Source organism: Halictus rubicundus, chromosome 12 (assembly GCF_050948215.1).
Source record: "Halictus rubicundus isolate RS-2024b chromosome 12, iyHalRubi1_principal, whole genome shotgun sequence".
NCBI lineage: Eukaryota > Metazoa > Arthropoda > Insecta > Hymenoptera > Halictidae > Halictus > Halictus rubicundus.
The window spans coordinates 3,208,830-3,228,755 of NC_135160.1; the positions used below are offsets into that span (position 1 = coordinate 3,208,830).

The following is a 19,926-nucleotide window of genomic DNA, read 5'->3' on the forward strand; positions in this document are numbered from 1 at the left end:
GTTCGATTTAGAAAAATTGAACGTAAAGGTTTACTTGAAAATCAAGTTGCACAGCCTGTTTACCTCATTTTTGGAGGAGACACCGAACTGTGACAGCTGTCATATCAAGAATATGATCGTGATTGATAACTTTTAATATAAACAATTTGACCGATGTCTGCGTCTTTTATTTCAGAGTCGAACTAATCGTGTTTCGCGTTCAAATTGTTCGCAAATTAAATTACGTTCGAACTGTTCTTATAAATAAACGTTGTAAACGATGACAATGGGCGATGAGACTCCAGTTGCATCACTGGTTCTTCCTGTAATCTTAAGACCGATATTACTAAAGGTACTGGAAAGCTCGGAGATCTTTTTGCCACTTAAACTGTAATTAAAAAAACAGACGAAAATTGATTCTTCTTTCTTTATTCGATTGCAGCTAGAGAGGCAAAATGTATTGGCTGCTCAAACTTTACGCTCAGCTCTATTGAAAGCTGAAAATTCTCATCCAGGAATCACACACGACTTCATTCTTGGTATAGTACGACGGGCTGAACTTAATCTTGACATGAACGAAAGTGTTCTAAGATTGCAAGGAGCTGCTTCCGACTATGATGGTATATTAATATTTGTAATAAATATTGACCCTCTGTCTGCTACCAGGGTCGTCTATGTCCGGAGCAAAATTTCACTTTTCAACTTTTCCTTTCAATATTTATTTTCTACCATTAATGCTTTAAACATTTGACATTCCAATGAACGTATACCAGAATTTTGTTAGATTTTTTGAAAGTCTAGGACAGTAGAAAACTTAGTGGTCAACATAAATGATCCCAGTACGCAGACGGTGTTGATAAAAATAAGGTTGCAGACAGAGGATTAAATAATGTTGAATGAAATATTGATAACTTATGATAATATTTCTCTGTTATAATTATAGTTGTGGAATACAGATCTGCTAGATCCGAAGATGCTTTTCAAGAACTAAATCGTAAATCAACTTCATTGAAAAGAATACTTAGTCGAATTCCCGATGAAATAACAGATCGTAAAACATTTCTTGAAACAATCAAGTGCGTATTAATATATATATATACATATATGCCATTTATGTAAAAATATCTTTGTATCTTTATTTATATGTTTCTAACATTTCCAGAGAAATAGCAAGTGCAATAAAAAAGCTGTTAGATGCAGTAAATGAAGTCAATGCATTTATACGTGGATCTGCAGGGAAACAGGCATTGGATCAGAGGAAAAGGGAATTTGTTAAATATAGTAAAAGATTTAGTAACACATTAAAAGAGTATTTCAAAGAGGGACAGTAAGTGTTTGTCACTAATTTTAAGTTCACATTAATTTAAAGAATAATATATCTAATTAAAATTCATAATCTTTACAGAGCTAATGCTGTATTCGTGAGTGCACTGTACTTAATACATCAAACAAATATGATAATGCTCACAGTAAAAGATAAGTGTGAGTAACGAATTTAAAATAACAAAGTTAGTTGTAACAATTATGAAGTATGTAATATTATAATTTTATCGATTTTGTTATATATTTGATAATAGAATTTAAATATCATTTAATATAAAATATATATCATTATTTTATATGTACTAAATTGTTAAAATGTAATGATATTTTAACAATTGTTTATGATGCTAAACAAATGAAGTCAAACACAAGAAAAAGATTCTAATAGAAGATATAAGTGTGTATCAATGCACTATGTTGTTATTTCATCCGTAAAATTAAGCCTTTGTTTGAATATAATTAGAGGAAAAGGTAATTCATTAAAAAAAAAGAAAAGAATAGACAATTTGGAATAAGAAAGACACTTCTCCAAATGTATAAGAAATAAAAATTACTTTATTGATAACAAATGTACACAAATGTGTTGTATATTTCCCACTTGGAAAATTGAATGGCTTGGCTATCTACATCCTCATTGTATTAACAATGACAATGAGTAACAGTAAGGGTTAATGGTAATTATTGTAATGAACATTACTGGAAAATGTACAAATCTTCAAGCACGTTTGCTATCTGAAAATGCTCGTACAATACTGCCAACGCCGCTGATATTGTATACCTTTTCATGCCAGATTAACAAATGACTACTGCTACCTTCTGTGGGGATTTCAAATCCCCGATATATATATTTCATTAGAACATCCACTAGGTCCCGATCTAATTGTGCTAGACAGTCTTCCATTTGATTAGATTTTATACTTAACAGAACCTTCAAAGTTAAGTTCCTTGCGTTATCCTGCAATTTTTAAAAATCATTAATGCAATATGTCAAGTACATTTAAAGAACAATATTTCTGCTCAAAACGAAAATACAAGCATGAAACAATTCCCATCAAGTGAAATTTTAAATTCATTTAAAACAACGTAAACTAGAATATAGTATAAGATGTTATGACTAAACGAAGTATTCATTTTAATTAGTACTTAAAAAAGCAATGAAAATGTGTGACAGTGAGGTTACCTTTACTTGTTGATTTTTGCATCCAAGTGGAGCAGATTTTAATACTAAAATCAGAGCTTCGGCATTCTTACCCTTGAATAAATATTAAGGAAAATATAATGAAATGTAACAAAACTGGTTGGAAGATATTTATATGTGAATAGAAGACACATCAAAAGGATATTGGCTAAGAAGTGTCAAAACTTCAGTCTCGTCTGGACCAGTCGGCCCTCCTAATCCTCCGTCCGCATCTTCTTCTTTGAAGTTATTATCACTATACTGATCTACATCAATTTTTCGAAATGCTGACGCTGACGAGTCCTTTTTACCGTCGTTTCGTGACATTTTGTCTACGTGCTTGACGTTTCACAGTGATCACGCCCGGCTTATCAACTAACGTTTTAGAATGAGTCTTCATTGGCCTTCAAACATAGAATACACCAGAGGCGAAACTACTGTTGGAAATTTTGATGTTCATGATGCCAAATCAAGTTACCTTGACATACCACATATAGACAGTGTTGCCGCTTCTTTAAGTTACTATTTTCATCTCTTTCTTCGAATTACTGAATGAAAGAAGAAGAAATGATTTGAAAATATAGCAGTATTGAAGCTGAATATTACACAAAAAGATACGTGTCACTTGTACAACTGAATATTTTACGTTTTTAAGTATTTTACGTTTTTATGTTTGGACCTACTTTTTAAGTATTAAGCGATAGTACTCCACCGTGCGGACCAAACCGTAATTAATTAGCATGGAAAAAGTTCACCATATTTGTGATTTTGTTCTCTGCTTTGTTTTTTCAATTACTATTGTATGTGAAATGTTGTTTTAAATTGTGTTACTTTTATATTATTTACCAGAATAGTTTTTAAAATTACTTTATAATCTACGATTTATTATGCATATCGTACAATTTTCGACTGTTATTTTATAAGTAACATTAAAGGTTAAGTTAATACATTAGTGTGATAGTATTATATTCTCAATCCAACAAGTGTACTTTGTGTATTGATGATTTTAATAAAATTATGAGCCACCTAAAACTTATTAGCAAATCATATACTCCGAAGATATTGTGGTTCCAAACGGATGTTACGGTCGTCTTACGAATTTTATTACAGGATGTTGATAAGTATTTCCTGCGTGTTGAATGCGATCTCTTATTATTTAGGTATTTACACATAAATGATCTATTAATTACTCTTATAAAATGCAATGATATATCCTATTTTTAGCACCACCGTAAATGAAAAAGACTATTATGTTACGTTGTACCTGTTTGGGGCAGTAGTAGCAGAAAAAACGATACATGAGAATATAGGAAGAGAGATAAAAATTACACTAACAAAGGCACATAAATGTACTGAGCTTATAATTATTTATTTTATCGATTCGTTTTGTATTTCGTTTTTAAGCCATGTTTATTCTCTCTTAATAGGGACAGAGTGGCTGAGGCTACATATTGAAGAAGAAAAGAATGTTTTAATTGTAGTAGATCCAGATCATATATACAAAAATAATTGGCTCGAAGACATTAGAAAAATAGGTAATTATCAAAGAATATTGTAAAGAAAACATTATTCTTTCTCGAATAACAAAACTAATTAAAAATACGTTGAGGTAATAAACACTGTGATCTGATAAAAACTTTATCACAGATAGGGAAAGTTTTGCGGAATATAAACGACGGAACAATATAACAAACATTATGCCAGATGTACCATCTACAGATGAAGAGGAGTCTGACGATGATGCAATGGATATGTTATTTATATAACATATATTAATGTGGTGTTCTTGAAAATTCTTTATTAGTTCACTTACAAATGAAAATAATACATATATACAAATTATTTCTCATAGACTATAAAACCAATTAAACAATACTTGATTAAGAAATATGTAACAATATATTTTTATATAATTAACAAAATTAATTCACTTTAACAATGATGTATAATAATCTTATACATGTACAACAATAAAGTGTCATGATTGACTAATTAGGATGAGAACTTGAAAAGTTAATGCTCAGAACTGTTTGTTATTAGTAACATGTCTTCTACAATGCGAATTAAATATTTTTAGCAGCAGTTTTATTGAGCATTAATAGTTCGTTTTATAAGAAAAAAGGTGTTATACTTACATATACATAAAAAACAACTCTAGTTTTTACATTATATATTCCCATATATACAAAATTTGTTGAAACCTATGGATTACACAATGACAATAATTGGAATGTTTTTATATTATGCTTACAGTGTACACAATGAGGTATAACGTAGCTTGAGAAAATTTCAACTAAGGACAATATACATATAGTGTACATATACATATAATAGTCACAGTCCTTTGCTGGTAAAGTTGCTTTTATCTTTGGCAATGTGTAGTACAACTTTCTTTTACAGGTAACCGTATGCAATGATTTCGTATATGGCTATGAAAAAAATCTTGCCTAGATAATAATACATACAGTGTGTATTTCGAAGAGAAATAAACAGCAAATATTACAGAACGCGAACTAAAAGTATGAAATGCCTTCGTCGGCAATCCTCGGCTTTTCGAATGAGAAATATAAGTAGATGCAAATAATTGTTAATAAATATGTCATTATTAGTGCCTTGATATTATTGAGTAGCATTACCTTATGAAGTACACAAGGAACTACAATAGTTTCGTTACCTGCCATCATTAAATGCTAAGAATCACAATTTCATGTACCTATTATTTTCGTCTAATATCCGAGTGATAACGATATATTAAAAATTGAATTTCATAACAAAACAGTAGTTATGTTCATACATTTTGTATTAGTGTCTTTGCACTAAAATTGTAGATTCGAATGTTAGGTACACAAGAAATGCAATGGACAGTAGTTAAGTGTATGGTAACATTTCTTAATTAACCCATTTGCAATACAAGAATAACGTTTCAGTGACAAGGAGGACTGCGCAAACCGGCCGCGTGTACATGATGCAAACGGGTTAATAATCTACAATAGACATGGTAAATAAAAAAGGATAAAATCATAAATAATTATTCTTAAATACTTTTCTTGGCCGTTATGAACGGCGTGATCTACCTAAATCTCTCCATTTGTTGTGATGATGTAAAAAAAATGTTTGGTATGCAATTTGAATAGTACAAATGGTCAGGCAATTTAAAGAAAAGAACGGACAAAGCACATCGATACAATTAATTTGTAAATGAAAGCCTGACCAATCCGAGTGTTTACTACAATTGACGAGGTATTGATTTATACAAATTGCAAATATACATTTAACAATACTGCGGGCAATATTATCTGTCACAAGGACGATAAATATATTTTTTGTACTAGAAAATCATCGCACATAAAGGAGATATTTAGGCTACCTGTACATAAAGTCCATATTAATTCATTGATCGAGTTTACGCGTACAGGAAATGATAGTACAGACTATCAAAATAATCTATTTACAATATCATTCAAATAAAGAATAAGGTTTGCGAGCATACTGAGTACGACAACATTCTTGTATCCGACTGAAAAAAAGTCGAACGCGGCTACAAAAAACATGACTCCCTCAAAGTGAACGTACACGTCTAATATTCGATATACATTTCCAGTAATATCAGATCCGACGATTAATTTCATGTGTAACAATTGCAAAGAGTTAACAGCGTTATTATAAATTGTTCGCGTAAGTGAACTGTTTCTTGTCGAACGTATCTCCGCTTCTACTCGATTAACAGCCTTCTAATGAAAGTCTTTGATTTATATTCTCGACTCTTACCTTCATTTCCCTGAGTATATCTTCGGCGAGGTTGTCGACGCTGGTGTACCTTACTTTGAATAAGTTAAACGTGTCTACGAGGAATTCGACAACCTGGTCCCTAAAATAGTGACAAGTGGAACGTAGGCTGCCTTCCGGACCTAAGAAGCCCCAGACAAGCACCGGGGTGATTTGTTCGGAAATGGAATAGAAGTGTGCCAAGAATCCTTTGTCATACTTCAGCATTTGTCTTTTGCCGACGAGAACCGACCAAACGGCGGTTCCAATTGCCTTAAACAAAACGGTGAGGAAGAACGCGTGATATAAAGCTGTGGACAAACTCTACACCGAATCCAACGAGACGAGTCAGTGTAGCACCAGCGTGCATCCTTTGCTAACTGTATAGTCAAATAATAAAATAATTTTTTATGTCAAATAAAAATGTTCAATTTAGGAAAAGTGTATTTGATTTGATTACAATAATTTAAGGAAACAGATTTGTAAGAAAACTTGATTTCCAGACGGGTGAATTTGGTCTGCAAAAGGGTAAACTTGGAATGCAAAACCTGTACCTTTACAGATTCGACTCGTCGGACGAAGTACAACTGATTCGAGTTACTCACGGTTTCACGGAAGCTAGCGGATATCCATCTGTTTTGTAAAATAGCTTTGATCGAGGTGGGCGGTTTCTCGACTTCTTCGAACGCATCTAAAAGAATAAAGTCGATAAGGATATCGTAGAAGTTCATGCACTTGACGCCCCTCGCAGACAGTTCTTCCTCCATGATGGTGTGGTTGCTCGGCTCTTGCAGGAACTCCATCATCCGTTCGTAGTGTGTTAAGTAATCCTTCGGATCCTGATATTGGAAATGAATTAGTCAGAAGGCTGATCGTATCTCGGATAATCCTTGTCTATTCCGGATCGTAGTAAATTATATATGTTGTGTGTACCCTGTCTGCATACATGATCAAATCAGTAATGACTTGTCGGCCGATATCCGCGATCCACACTTTCGCGGACGGTATAGTGAACAATTTCGTGTACGCTTGCCGCAAGCAGTGCACTTTCGCTAAATATTCGACATCCGAGCCGCAATTCACCAATTCCGTATGCAACCGCCTGCAACAATTATCATATTATTGTTAACACATTATCTCTACCGGAAGCCTACTAATAGGACTTTTAATAATTGTGTTGTACCAGAAAAGAAAGCTTCAAAATCATCATTTCTATATTAATATCAAATGAAATTAGTAGATTACGTTATTAAGGGCCAGTTGTTGGTTCACGATTAAAATTGCTATTATAATAACTGGTAGTTACTTGATAACGAAGCTGTCAGCTTACACTAATAATTTAGTTAATTTCTGCGGAAATTAATAATCATATTTATTCAACAGTTTAGATGTTCTCTCACCTGCACTGAATGCTTTTATCCTCGTGCTGCTTCAGCGCGGTGTGATACAGCTTCTGTTTCGCGAAGTGCGGGAAGAACTCGGAGAATTCTTCGAATTCGCGTAAATCCGCCACCTTGCGCGTTCCATGTAAAAGGGCAAAGACGTTTAAATGCAACAGAATGATTGGCACGAGAGCTCGGTATTATTTGTGCAACTTACGCCGTCACGGGCGGACTCAAAAGACTCCGGCGAAGATGCAGCATCCGCTTTATCCTTTCCGGATATCCGGGTGCCGATGTTGGAAGGCTTGTGGCTGTTCAGGCTCTCCTCGCTTTCGTTGCGGAACAGCACCGAATGCTGCGAAATCATTTCGGATTTCTTAGTATTGTACAACTGTTAATAATTAGACTAATTAATTTGTTAATAATTAGACCGCGCATCTCTATGCAAAATAAATAATATAGTCAATTATAGGAAATAGAAGTTACATAAAAGTGTATTTCCTTTTTTAATTATTATGTTTGTGAAAAATAGTACAGGGGGTATCCTATAACGAACAGTCTGTCTGATTGTGCCAAAAATTTTAGGAGGTCGACTGCATTATTCGTAACTAATTAAAATTCTTAGGAGTAGAAACAGAAGTCTATGACAGCTTCTATCTCTTGCACAAAATATTTATTTTGCTTAAAGATCCGCAGTCTGCGCATAAGATGCGTTCATAAAATCGCAATTTCGCGCACGAATTTTCCTTCCGCGAATCTTTTACTCCGTGCGCTAAGATTGCGACCGATGACGGTCGTAGTGCCATGAACTTCCTATGTGACGAGTCCTCCTTGCGTTAGGTCAAGTGACTCATTCGGCTAATTGCGCGCGGTCAGTGATCATTTAAATTGGATTAATTCACGTATTTCTTTCTCCGGTCCTGTATAGTAGAAAATGTAATTGATGAGCGCAGCAGAACGGAATGGCAGCGAACGCGCGACACGACGCCACAGTAGTATGCGCTCGGAGGGAAGAAAAAAAAACAAAAACAGTAAACACGAGACAGCTAGGCGAGAGAGGAGGAGCGAGGAGCGTCTTGGCAAGGTGTAATTCGGTTCGGTTTAATCGAGACCCGTTAACGATCAACCTACTTTCTACGTGTCTATCTCGAAATAATCATCGATAACGAACTCTCATCAGCGCAGCGGGGGGAAAGAAAGTAGAAAAAAAAGAACGTTATTTCGCGCCGTGGGTAAAAACGGTCTTTCGCGCAACGATGTAATAATTCGAGCGGTTAACGGAGATTCGCTTCGGTAAATGGAAACAAGAACAAGAGGAACGGACAGGTAAACCTGCGCCTACCTGGTCGATAAAGAGCAGTTCCGCCTGGGTCTGGATTTGATAACCCATGTCAAGGAGCTCCTGGACATCGTGCGTGAACGCCGCATCCGCTTTCGATGGTAATGCGAGCGTGTCATTGCTCAGCGACGAGCTGAACGCCGTCAGAGCGTCCTCCCAGCAGTAAAGGGCCTTCTCCAGCGCCTCCAGACCTAAGGTCGTTCAACGGTTAACATCGTTTTACATTTGTCAATTCTCATTTGTCATTACTATGTACCACCCCAGGCGCGGGCACGCGCGCCCGCGGCTATCGCAAACAATGAATCCGAACTCGCTCAATTCGTTCTCGGAAACGCTTTCGGACCACCGACACAGGAAAGAGTCGCAACCGCAGTGACTGCCCATCGAACCGACGCACAGTAGGCCAAAAGCGCCAAAACGTGGCCAAAATGCAAAAAATGAATTTCACGTTAGGGGTATGGCTCTTGCCGTATTGGATTCTCAGGTAATGACTGTATAAGAAGCCGAAGGTGAAAAGGTCTTACTACCTATACCTGCTAAATGGTGGGAGTACAAATATCCCATACAGTCGTCTCGCAGTTTTCGTGCAGTGAACTACGTTGTGAAAAAAAAGGTGTCAAGCTTACAATTTTTCGGAAATTGAATTTATTTTTGTGCGTGTACGATCGATGCTGTTCCTGGAAATAAATACTATGAATAATAATAACATTGGATTTATATTAATTAATGTTTGGAATCTATGAAGTGAACGATAATACTTAGTGCACAGATTTTACAAATCTATACTAAAAGTTGTATATTCCACAATATTTCACGGAGATTCTTGTCGAGTCTTGTAGTAGATACTATTATTTAACATTATTTTGGAAAAGTAGCTGTGAATTTTGTAATTTTTTGTAATTTTGACATCAGATTCATATTCGCCGGCCCGAAAAATATGTGAATACTAATTTTCAAGGAAGTCCAATCATTTTTTTGGTTACGCATCCGCCATATTGAATCCGCCATTTTGTTTTTTGTAATTTTGACATCAGATTCATATTCGCCGGCCCGAAAAATATGGGAATACCAATTTTTAAGAAAGTCCAATAATTTTTTTGGTTACGCATCCGCCATATTGAATCCGCCATTTTGTTTTTTGTAATTTTGACATCAGATTTATAATCAGCGACCCGGGAAACCTATGAGTATCAATTTTGAACTAAATTGAAGTACTCCTTCCTATTTTGGCCACGTTTTGGCGCTTTTGGCTCACTGTGCGACGTTCGTTCTATTTTACAACCATCGATATTGCTACAGCATTCATAGAAAAACGTCTTTCGAGACGAGAATGACGAGCTGCATCGAATAGTCGATAGAAAACTATGTGTTTCAGTTTAAAACACTGAAGGTGACCTTGAAATCTCCGAAACTCTTTCAACTAAAAAAAAAACTGTTATTGCCATGTTCATGATCCTCCTTCTACTGAAAAACTTTGGTGCATAAAGTTGTCTCATATTTTCGAAAACAGGATAATGATAATATGTACTGGACCACCTTGTATTTATACATACAGAATGTTTAAAAAATGTTGTACTTCCTTGAAAGGGAAGATTTCCAGGGTCATTTGCAATAACTTTCTCCTTTGCGAAAATGTTCTCCGCGGCTTTGTTAAAGAGTTACGAACGAAAAACACGAACCAATCGGGGCGCGTCTACAACGGGCGAATTCAAGCTCGGCCAATGACAACGCCACACTCAACGGGAGCCGTTGTAGCCGCGCTCTGATTGGTCCGAGTTTTTCCTTCATAACTAACAAAGCCGTGGAGAACATTTTCGCAAGGGAAAAAGTTACTTCAAATGACCTTAGGAATAACACCTTTCAAGGAAGTGCAACATTTTTGGTACACCCTGTATACATGATCAGAAAGTTTATATAAGTCTTCGATCAGTTATATCAACATACGATAAACGAAGGTACCGTTATTCGAGGGTTAATAGATAACCGAGTCGAACTAGGAAACACCAATCATCTTGACAGTTGATTTCTCACTTTCTAATTGTTTTTCGAGAAGTCGTAACAGCTGTCCAATCGAATCCCGTCATTCCAAAGTTGCGGGAAGTGCGGTGGACAGCTATTATGACCACAAGTGAATCACGGGTCTCTTCGCGGTGCAGAGCATGGTGATTTCGGCGCCCAAAATTACGGGGCGGGCTGGTACGTTCGTAAACACATAAATATGCTCGCGTGTCCGTAATTTCGGGTGGCCGAAAGGTTGGATCGCAGCAGTTAGCGATCGCAGTTAAGGATCCCGTGAATCGACCGACGGGATTCTCGACGGATTAACAGGTTAATATTTTCTGCATGAGAGGGTTAATCGATCATGAATTTTCCGATTAGATCGATCCCGTGAAGTTTGCTTCACGAGGGTTCTGAAACGCACCCGTTACGCTTCCATTACCGTTCGAGAAAAAGCAAAGCACACAAGGTCCGCAAGGATAAACTGGTGCTCTCGAGGAATTATCCGATTAACTCGACCGCTGCGCAGTTAAGATTTCAACCGTCGTCTCCTTCAACGCGACGAACACCGTTTTCTCAGTTTACTGCCTTCGTCAACGTAATATCTGCGTTCTCAATCTCGAACGCGTACACACAGATCCGCAGCCGTGTCTTTGATCTTTATTGCAACTCGTTCCTTTTTTCCATGTCGTTTATCGGTATCAATCGCCAGACGATGTTACATCAACGATTAGGACGTTTGGAAAAACGATACTCATATCCCGAATCGACTCGCGTTATCGTGCGAACTGAATTATTTCTCAAACAACTTCATACGTGATTGTCAGCTCTCGAGATCCAACGGACAAGCGCGATTACGTTGAATCGTGTTATCTAGCGCATAACCAAAGACGGGAACCGAAATAACATTGGCATGCTTGGTACCGTTCCCTTTGTCAGCACTGTAAAAAGAACGCTCGTGTGCAAATTCGATTACGTGCAAATGCGACGCTCTCGTTGTCACATATTTTTAACGCGTTCGCTAAGCAGTTTACTCGACACTCTATTCACCACCACCGACCTTATACCGGGTGTCCCAAAAATGTTGAACTTCTTTGAAAGGGGTGATTCTTTGTTAATGTTACGTTGCATTCGATAAAAGATTTTAATAGCGAAGGCGAGCAACGAGAGAAATCTTGGTCGCGACCGTCTTCATCTTCTTCTTGATATTTTACTACATACATTGTCGCGGACCGACAACGTTGAAACGGTCAGACACTTTCACCTCCATTTGAATTTAGACACCGCTACTTTTTGTTTACTTGGAAGACGAGTGTCGCCATTCGGATTTCTATGAGGTAACTGTTCCTCGCCGGTTTTTATCCCTGTATAATTTCCATTTCCACGAGGCGCAATCGGTGACCTTAGTGACTTTCAAGAAATCTTCAGCTCCTCGACTAAATCACGTGTATGTTTGCTATCATTGTATTCAAAGTAAAAAGGACGTTCGAGTCAGGTGGGACCTCGTATTCAAACCTGGCACGTTCTTCGGGTGAAAGTTCACCAATTTTCTGTTTCCAAGTCCTCGACTTTTCTACTCAGCTTCAGAAACAGAACAAAAATTTGTTTGAAATTGCTATTGCTCAGAATTTCGAAAAAATTCAGTTATTGGTATACATAAAGTTTGGGGGTTGTTCAACGAATGTAGGGTTGACGAAGACTTCCAGTAGCTAAAGCGTTGGGTTGCTAAAAAGTTTGTTATCGATGACTGTTTTAGCAACGCGACGACCGCCAGGCCCCCGACTTGCTTTCTGCACTTCGGACAGTTAAAAATGAAACGTTTGCTCAAATAATAATTCGGGTTTGCTCGCAAGGTTCGGATAGACGTCTCCGGGCTGAGTTTTCCGACGACTCTAGCCCAGACGGGAAGAGGAAGCAACGTCGCGACTCGGTACTTGGCACTCGGACAAGTGGCAAAGGTAAGTTCAACGACTGATTTTGCAACGGCAGAAGATTTACAAATGAGAGACCCTGTTGGCTGGCGTGTCGGCCAGTCAGCGGAGTGTAAGGGGTTGAGAGCACCTACTTAACGTTGTCACTGTCGCAGGATTTAAATTCCGCGTCGGTGACGACATTCACCGTATTCTACGTTTCGTCACTCTCGTTGGCCCACGCAGACGAAACCGTCAGGACGGAAATTCAACCGGGCCGCCATCAATTACGAAGGATATCGCGCGAAAGGTGTGCCCATTATTTTCAATCTACCGCCGGACTTAACGTCGTACCTTGGCCTTAGGTTGCGGTTCGTGGTGCATCAAGTTGCAAATTTCTTTAGAAAAAGTTTTAAAACATCTTTTTTATATAGTCCCACATTGACAGTGTAAAATGGAAAATTGTTCTTTTGCGTTTCTGTACATCTGTACCATATGTTTCGATCATTGTTGTCCTTGTTTGCCTGCTTTTCCATATTTTGTTAATGTTGAGTACCGTTTGTTGTTATTTTTGTCCTTCCTCAATAAAATTCTTTTGTTTTTACAATATGTTTTATAAATATTTGTACTTTAACTACTCGAGTTTACCGTAAATGCAGTCAACTAGTTCATATGCTTATATTTATCGGTAGTAGTATAATTTTAAGAGCTCTGAAGGGTGTCATTGAACCCTGTTAGTGCTATTGATAGTTTTAATATCGTACAATAAATTTATTACATTTATTAAAAACGCAGTTTATTAAACGTAGTAAGAATGATCTTTAATGAATATTCAGAAAATCATATTCGATGAATTTATCACATTATTTTGCGTAATACATTTAATATAAAGGACTAGTCTGTGCAGGAAGGAACGAGTAGAGATTCGCATGAGTGAACTAAAGCGCATAGTAGTAGACATTATCGATACACGCTCCCTCGAAAGATGCGACGAGTGCATACAGGTACGGACAACAATGTAGGGTAGGAAGGGTGAGAATGAATGGGCCCGTTCCTCTTCGATCGGAATTTTGATTTCGATTTAAGGGTGTCTTAACTGCCACGGTACTGTGGTAGGGGGATGCACGGGGCGGAAGAAAAATACGCGCAACAGAGGGGGAAAAGTTAGGGTGTATCCCAGTGACGTACCTACTCGGACGCGAATCGCAAAACGAAAATACCCAACCAAATATATAAAACTAAAATGTTCCAGATTCTAGAACTAAAATCTGGATTTGCAACGAAAATACTAATTTTCTAAACAGTCATTTATTTTTCACCCTTTGTAGCTCCCTCGAGATTTGTCTGCAAATACAGAAAATTGCATAAATATTCTTGGCCGAACTCGCGACGAATAAGCCGGACAACTTGAATGGCAACAAATGCAAAAACGCGGGATCAGTCGCGACAACAAACATAATTCATTCAAACTTCAAAAGAAACCGGCTTGGTCTCCTATCTCTCGCCGGCCGACTCATTATTCTTTCCATAACGATCGCAACCCTGAGGAGTCGTTTCGTCGTCCGAGAGCGTCGTTTGATTGTGTATTCGAGAGACAGGAACGTTTCGAGTACAAGGAAACAGTATTTACGACGATCCGTCGCATAGATTCCGCCCGCCCCGCCCGTCTCCTGCAATGCAACCGGTGCATCAGAGTGTTCGATAAAAATTAGAACCCCGGTCGTAGAAGCTGAAAGGTGGCACGAGTTTGCGTACTCGCGGCCCGCAAGTGTCCCTTATTTAACGAAGAGACACTGGATCTTAGGAGGAGAGAGCTTTCGCGGCGGCTAGCCCTCGAGAATTCTCTCTCTCTCTCTCTCGCAACACCCTTTTTCTGAATGCAGCGTGTTTTCTTGCTCTAATTGTGTTCGAATATGTACGTATACAATTTTTTCTCGAAATTTTTCGCCAGCTCTGCGGATGGCTGGCGTCAATAATACCGAAGTGACGTAATCCTTTTGGAGGTTCGTTATTGGAGGATGTGTCATCCAATAGGGAGGGGTCGATACGGCAGCTGGGAGGCGCGCGCGGTCTCAAAGTATGCTCCAGGCACGCGTTGCGGCATCGCGCGGCTCCTAAAGCTGGTAGTGCACCGCTGGAGCTTCGACGAGCCAGAGCCCAGGTCTCGAGAGGAAAAACTCACGGAATAGAACGAATAAGAAAGAGAGAGAGAGAGAGAAAGATATATAGACAGTTACAGATCAAGAGAGAACGAGAACGAGAGAGAAATATACGTAGTCCGTGGCGAGGGACGAGGACCAACCAACGACCGTAGAGTGCGTCGGAGAGGGGAGGGGTGGGATACGCAGAGAGTCCTCGCGCTGGCGTCAGTTACTCGGCTTGCCGCTAGCTGGCCAGGTGTAGTGTGTATTTGCTCCTGAGGAACACGGGACGTTGACACGCGGATTTACTAACTAGCCACCGGGAGACTCGCTCGCGTTCACAGAATAAAAGACAGGACACCTAGTGCGACACGTATACCCTACCCCCTTGACGCCAGTATTCGGACATATAGTTGGATTAAGATAATGCAATAGTAAGTACGACTGTTTCCTACTCTATGGTTGATATTGAGCGTGTGTCGGACACGTTGCCACCACGAATTTTGAACAGTGTACGGGGTTGCTCGGCCGGCAGACAGCTTCAGGGTGTGCGATTCCGCGAGAACGTAGCCGAGCGAATGTCAAAAGTGTCGCGATCAGGGTTTCAGTATTTCGGTCGGAAATCTTTGCGCGGGCAGTGCCGAACAGTGGCGCGTTTCCACGAGAGCCGATGAGAACGAAGGGACTTCGTTAATCGATTTAAAACCGACAACATAAACGCAACAGCTACGATTTCGGCTGATCTTGATCTCGTCTCGTTTTCACTTGTGGAATCGTCGCCCTGTAATGTCTGCTGGTCGAACAGTATGTTGCGAGACAGTTTTTACACACCGGAAGGACAATTCGATAACCGAGGCTGTTAATGATTTTGTGTTTGCACTGGTTATTCGATGTCGAAGGTGATCGAAAGTTTGAATGTGTTTCTAACGGGCAATTTCGGGGGAAACGATTGAAGGGAGTCGAGAAATGATTTCGTGTTAGTACTCGACGCTACTTCTAATATTTCGAATTTACGATTATCCAGATTTTCGAGATGCATCGACGAGGAATTTTTTCTCTCGTTATTTTTATAAAGTAATGTAAAATAGCCACATTTGGGGTTGCGTAAAGTGTTGAGCGCGATTTTTAACGGGCAATTTCGAGGGGATGAAAAATCTTGGCGCCGCGGTTGGTCAATCGAGCGACCGATTCGACTGGTAGAGGGGGAAACTGTGAACATTCCAAAATATTGCGTAATTCGTGGCGAGGAGTGGTGAGAGGACGCGCAACGTGATTTACTAGCCTCTTTTTCGAAACCCTTTTGTGGCCCGCGATTCCAGAACCAGATACACTTCCGTATAGGTCAAGTTCAGGGGTCAATAGCTCGTACCCGTTGAATCTCGAATAAAAGTGAATGCCGTAAATGTAGCAATAGCACCGCACACCGGCAGATCGATGGAGGTGCCTGGTGCGCTGGTGAACTTGGAAATTTCCCTAGCACACGCGCACTTCCTGCAACCGTGATATTTGCGTATTTGCTATACCATACGCCGAACAACAGATGCTTTCGTCGTACCACCTACGCTTTAGAGAGCGTGACAATGTTTTCTTTTTATGCGTACCGGGATAATGCATTCGTGACGAGAATAATGAAATAAAAACTAATGAAAGCTCATAACGTGAGAGGGTTGGTATACTAGACCATACGAATTCCTTTTTCCTGAAATAAAACAAAACGTCGGCAACACTGTTCTTTTAAATTCTTAGATAATTCACTTTTATGCAGGATGTTCCCATTTAAATGGTACATATTATATAGTTTTTGATTTTAACGATGCTTAGGGGGAGGTCTCGTGTAACGGTATTTTTTGAAATTATAGAATCTTAAAAATGCTTTTCCAAAATTTTAAATAACTCGATCACTAATTAACTAATCATGTTCTACCAATGCTTATTTGGTTCCCTATACATTTCTCTACAGATTGTACAACATCAAAATTTTAACTATACAATTTTTCACCAAAAATTCTATTATTTTACAGTAAATAAAAATTGGATAATTTTGAAACGACTATCAAAATTTCGATTGTAACATTTTCGACCAAATATTCTATTATTCAATAAAGATCGAAGTTTCAGAATTGAATTTAATTGAAATTGATTGAAGATTTGAAGTGATTGAAGTTTTCCGCGTACGCGGAACTTTCGCCGGTTAAAAATAGATGATAATCGACCTCGTTAATAGGGGGAGCGGCGCTCATAATTGGACAGTACTCACGTTCGATTAAGTTAATGAAGATGCACAGCATCGAGCGAAAAGGAAACGTAATTGTGTCCGTGCGAAGCGCACCTATCGAATAATATTCTAATTAATTGGATTGCGACCTGTTCTCGTTTTCATAACAAATCGGCTCGCGTCGTTTTCTGTTTAACACGATCCTCGTTTGTCGACTTCATTACGCGCGGAGCTTTCAAACGGAAATTGAGCCAGTTACATGCAACAAGACGTTAATATTTAATACGAGCGTATTAATATTTTGCCTACCGATAGAATCTTTCCATAATTTTCTCAAACAAATTATTATTAGCATAAAATATCTGAAAAATATTGCAACGTTTCGAATCACCAATTTTTTGGTTGTCGAGTTGAGATTTTATGCACACATTACTCCAGATAGAGAAATGGGCACAGAATCGTTCCGGGAACGTATTCGGCAAGATCAAAGGGAATTCAGCAAACGTTCTAGAAAGGAATGTTTTGTTGCGAATAGGAGAGCCCCGTTAACTGTTGCAATTTGCGGCGTTGTTTTTGCGAATACTATGAGATTAAGACATTTTTTCATCTCCGTACGGCTTGTTTGCAAACAGCGGCTCGTTTTATTTTCGAGTCGAATCTAAACTTAGACTTTTTCTCGAAACAATCTCTTCAGACCTGTAACCATAGCTCGTGTAGAGCGACGTAATTTCCTACTCTCGAAAAGCAATAACAGATTCGCGGCATAAAATTCCTTGAAACACTAATTGTTTCAAATTGCTCTAAATATGATCGGTCAAAGAGAGACGGAGACAGAGCAAAAAAGTGTGTTTACACACTGCTAATAGGTGCCTTTAGCTCACAGTATCGTTAGGACAGTTGTCACGAGATGTTCAAGTCGAACCATTCGATAATTTATCACTGAAATCCTCGATGGAAAATATATTGGAATTCGTATTGCCAATTAAAATCACTGGTCGGTGCCGAGTATTTTCTCGGTCGCTTTCTTGGCGAAATGAAACGTAAAACTAGTCGGAACGCACGATTAGCATGTCTGCACGGTCTCAGGTAATCAAGAACAGCGAATAGGCCAGCAATTATGAACCGGGCCCCGGTCGAATACCTAGAAAATTTCAATTGATCGCTCACTATGCACGGCCTTATCGAACCGCGTTATGCTCGTGTTAAATATAGTTTATGAAATCATTGAAAATTGAAGCGTACAAGGGTACCGATACTCGTGAGACACAGAATTCACCTCGAGCGTAGAATACAGAAATTACAACAACACTTTAATGAAAAATACCGACACCTATACGCGGAATCCTTTTACCGCACAAATGTTTTTGGTATTGCATTTTGCTGCAGAAAATCGCTTTTGCGGCAGAAAATTGTGTTTTGCAATATTATCACTTGCGAAACACAAGCTTCTGCATAGTTGGCAGTTTTTGGGTTCAACAATCTTACGTCTATCAACTAATTAGATGATGTGTACAGTCAGTCACAGAATTAATGGCACGCGCTCTAAACCAGAATAACTTTTTCATAAAAGCACCAAACGACTTCAATTTTTCTGCCAGAAGGATCGACAGATGACGTGTAATGAAAATTTTGGAAAAATTGCATTTAGGCGGAAGGATGAAAAAAGTTAGTAAAAGTTGCTTTTTACAAAAAATTTAAGAAATGCATTTTGCAGATCCATATAAGTTATACGCATGCCGAAAATTTCGTTGAAATTGGTCAGTTAATTTCCGGGTTGCAAATGACTGAAAATAAAAAAAAAATTTTATTATTTTAGAATAAAAAGCAGATTTTACTATTTTTTTTTGTAATTCCGACTGAACGCAATTTTTCTAAAATTTCCCTTGCACGTTATCCAGTAAATTGTGTTAGTAAATTCGACAGTATCGATTATGTGACTGACTTATCTTTGCGAATTTTTGGAACTTGTAGGCACCATGCAAGGAGCATGATTTTGGAAGTCTATCCGTTGAATTTCCAGATCGGAGATCTCCTTGAAACCGATCTCGTACCGCGACGACCGCAGAGTTGCAACGTTTGTGCGTTACCGATCCGGAAGCAATTCGGCAAATTGTTAATCTCGGGAAAGTACGTCGTGGAAGGAATTTATTAATAAATTGATAACGACGCAGGGATTAGGGGGAGACCTTTCGAACTGATCACGCGAACGGTGGCGCAGCTAGCACGCAGATGACCTGTCGATGGATGCAAATGTCCCCGGCTAACTGGATACACGATATGATCGTGTCGGTTATTAGGTAATAGTGGATCCCCTGTCGAGGATGCTTCGACCCTGATGAGGCTAATAAAAGTGACATCATTATCGCTCGCCGCAACGAGCTTTTAACCTACGTGGCTCGCTCTGATTTTCATAATCTGGTTCACGTCGTCGTTTCGCCTCTCTCCCCCTACTAATTTCTCTCTCTTTTTCTCTTTCTCTTCTATCTCTTCTTCATCCCCGGCCCCGAAGGGCGAACAGATGGAAACCACCGTCTACCTACTTTCTTTTCCGGGTGTTTTCACCGCTGAAAACATTTTGGCGCTGGTCCTCGCCGTTCTATCTTTACCATGGAATTGTTGGCTGCTTAGACTCTCCATTAAAATTCCGCGAACCTAGGACAATATTAGCTTGCACAAGTTCTAATCGCGATTATTGTT

The 19,926-nt window shown here is 38.7% G+C and overlaps 5 protein-coding genes across 5 annotated transcripts in view; 3 read left to right on the plus strand and 2 right to left on the minus strand.

The window, feature by feature from the left end:
* Positions 1-61: 61 nt before the first annotated feature.
* Ccm3 (programmed cell death protein 10 Ccm3) lies at positions 62-1,881 on the plus strand. Its single transcript, XM_076797930.1, has 5 exons — positions 62-331; positions 422-599; positions 923-1,055; positions 1,142-1,306; positions 1,385-1,881. The coding sequence occupies exons 1-5, from the start codon at positions 260-262 to the stop codon at positions 1,467-1,469; spliced, it is 633 nt and encodes a 210-aa protein (XP_076654045.1). The 5' UTR covers positions 62-259; the 3' UTR covers positions 1,470-1,881.
* On the minus strand, positions 1,836-2,887 carry Arpc5 (Actin-related protein 2/3 complex, subunit 5). Its single transcript, XM_076797932.1, has 3 exons — positions 2,646-2,887; positions 2,483-2,555; positions 1,836-2,257 (listed from the first exon to the last, which is right to left on the minus strand). The coding sequence occupies exons 1-3, from the start codon at positions 2,804-2,806 to the stop codon at positions 2,018-2,020; spliced, it is 474 nt and encodes a 157-aa protein (XP_076654047.1). The 5' UTR covers positions 2,807-2,887; the 3' UTR covers positions 1,836-2,017.
* Positions 2,888-3,273: 386 nt separating this feature from the next.
* On the plus strand, positions 3,274-4,483 carry LOC143359748 (putative ATP-dependent RNA helicase TDRD12). The gene is made up of 4 exons (XM_076797931.1): positions 3,274-3,639; positions 3,704-3,828; positions 3,907-4,014; positions 4,127-4,483. Exons 1-4 carry the CDS (start codon positions 3,497-3,499, stop codon positions 4,243-4,245), a joined length of 495 nt encoding a protein of 164 aa, XP_076654046.1. The 5' UTR covers positions 3,274-3,496; the 3' UTR covers positions 4,246-4,483.
* A 448-nt stretch (positions 4,484-4,931) lies between these two features.
* Positions 4,932-19,926, minus strand: part of Miga (mitoguardin) — a 44,267-nt gene continuing 29,272 nt past the window's right edge. Inside the window, exons 4-9 of the mRNA XM_076797933.1 lie at positions 8,969-9,156; positions 7,844-7,981; positions 7,645-7,757; positions 7,178-7,346; positions 6,850-7,083; positions 4,932-6,517 (exon numbers count right to left, since the gene is read on the minus strand). Coding sequence (XP_076654048.1) covers positions 6,200-6,517; positions 6,850-7,083; positions 7,178-7,346; positions 7,645-7,757; positions 7,844-7,981; positions 8,969-9,156 — 1,160 coding nt within the window. The 3' untranslated portion in view covers positions 4,932-6,199. The remainder of the gene's footprint in view (positions 6,518-6,849; positions 7,084-7,177; positions 7,347-7,644; positions 7,758-7,843; positions 7,982-8,968; positions 9,157-19,926) is intronic.
* The window catches only part of Uzip (beta-pore-forming protein unzipped), a 32,131-nt gene continuing 27,186 nt past the window's right edge, over positions 14,982-19,926 (plus strand). The window contains exon 1 of the mRNA XM_076797928.1: positions 14,982-15,448. The gene's annotated coding sequence lies outside the window, so the exon portion shown is untranslated. The remainder of the gene's footprint in view (positions 15,449-19,926) is intronic.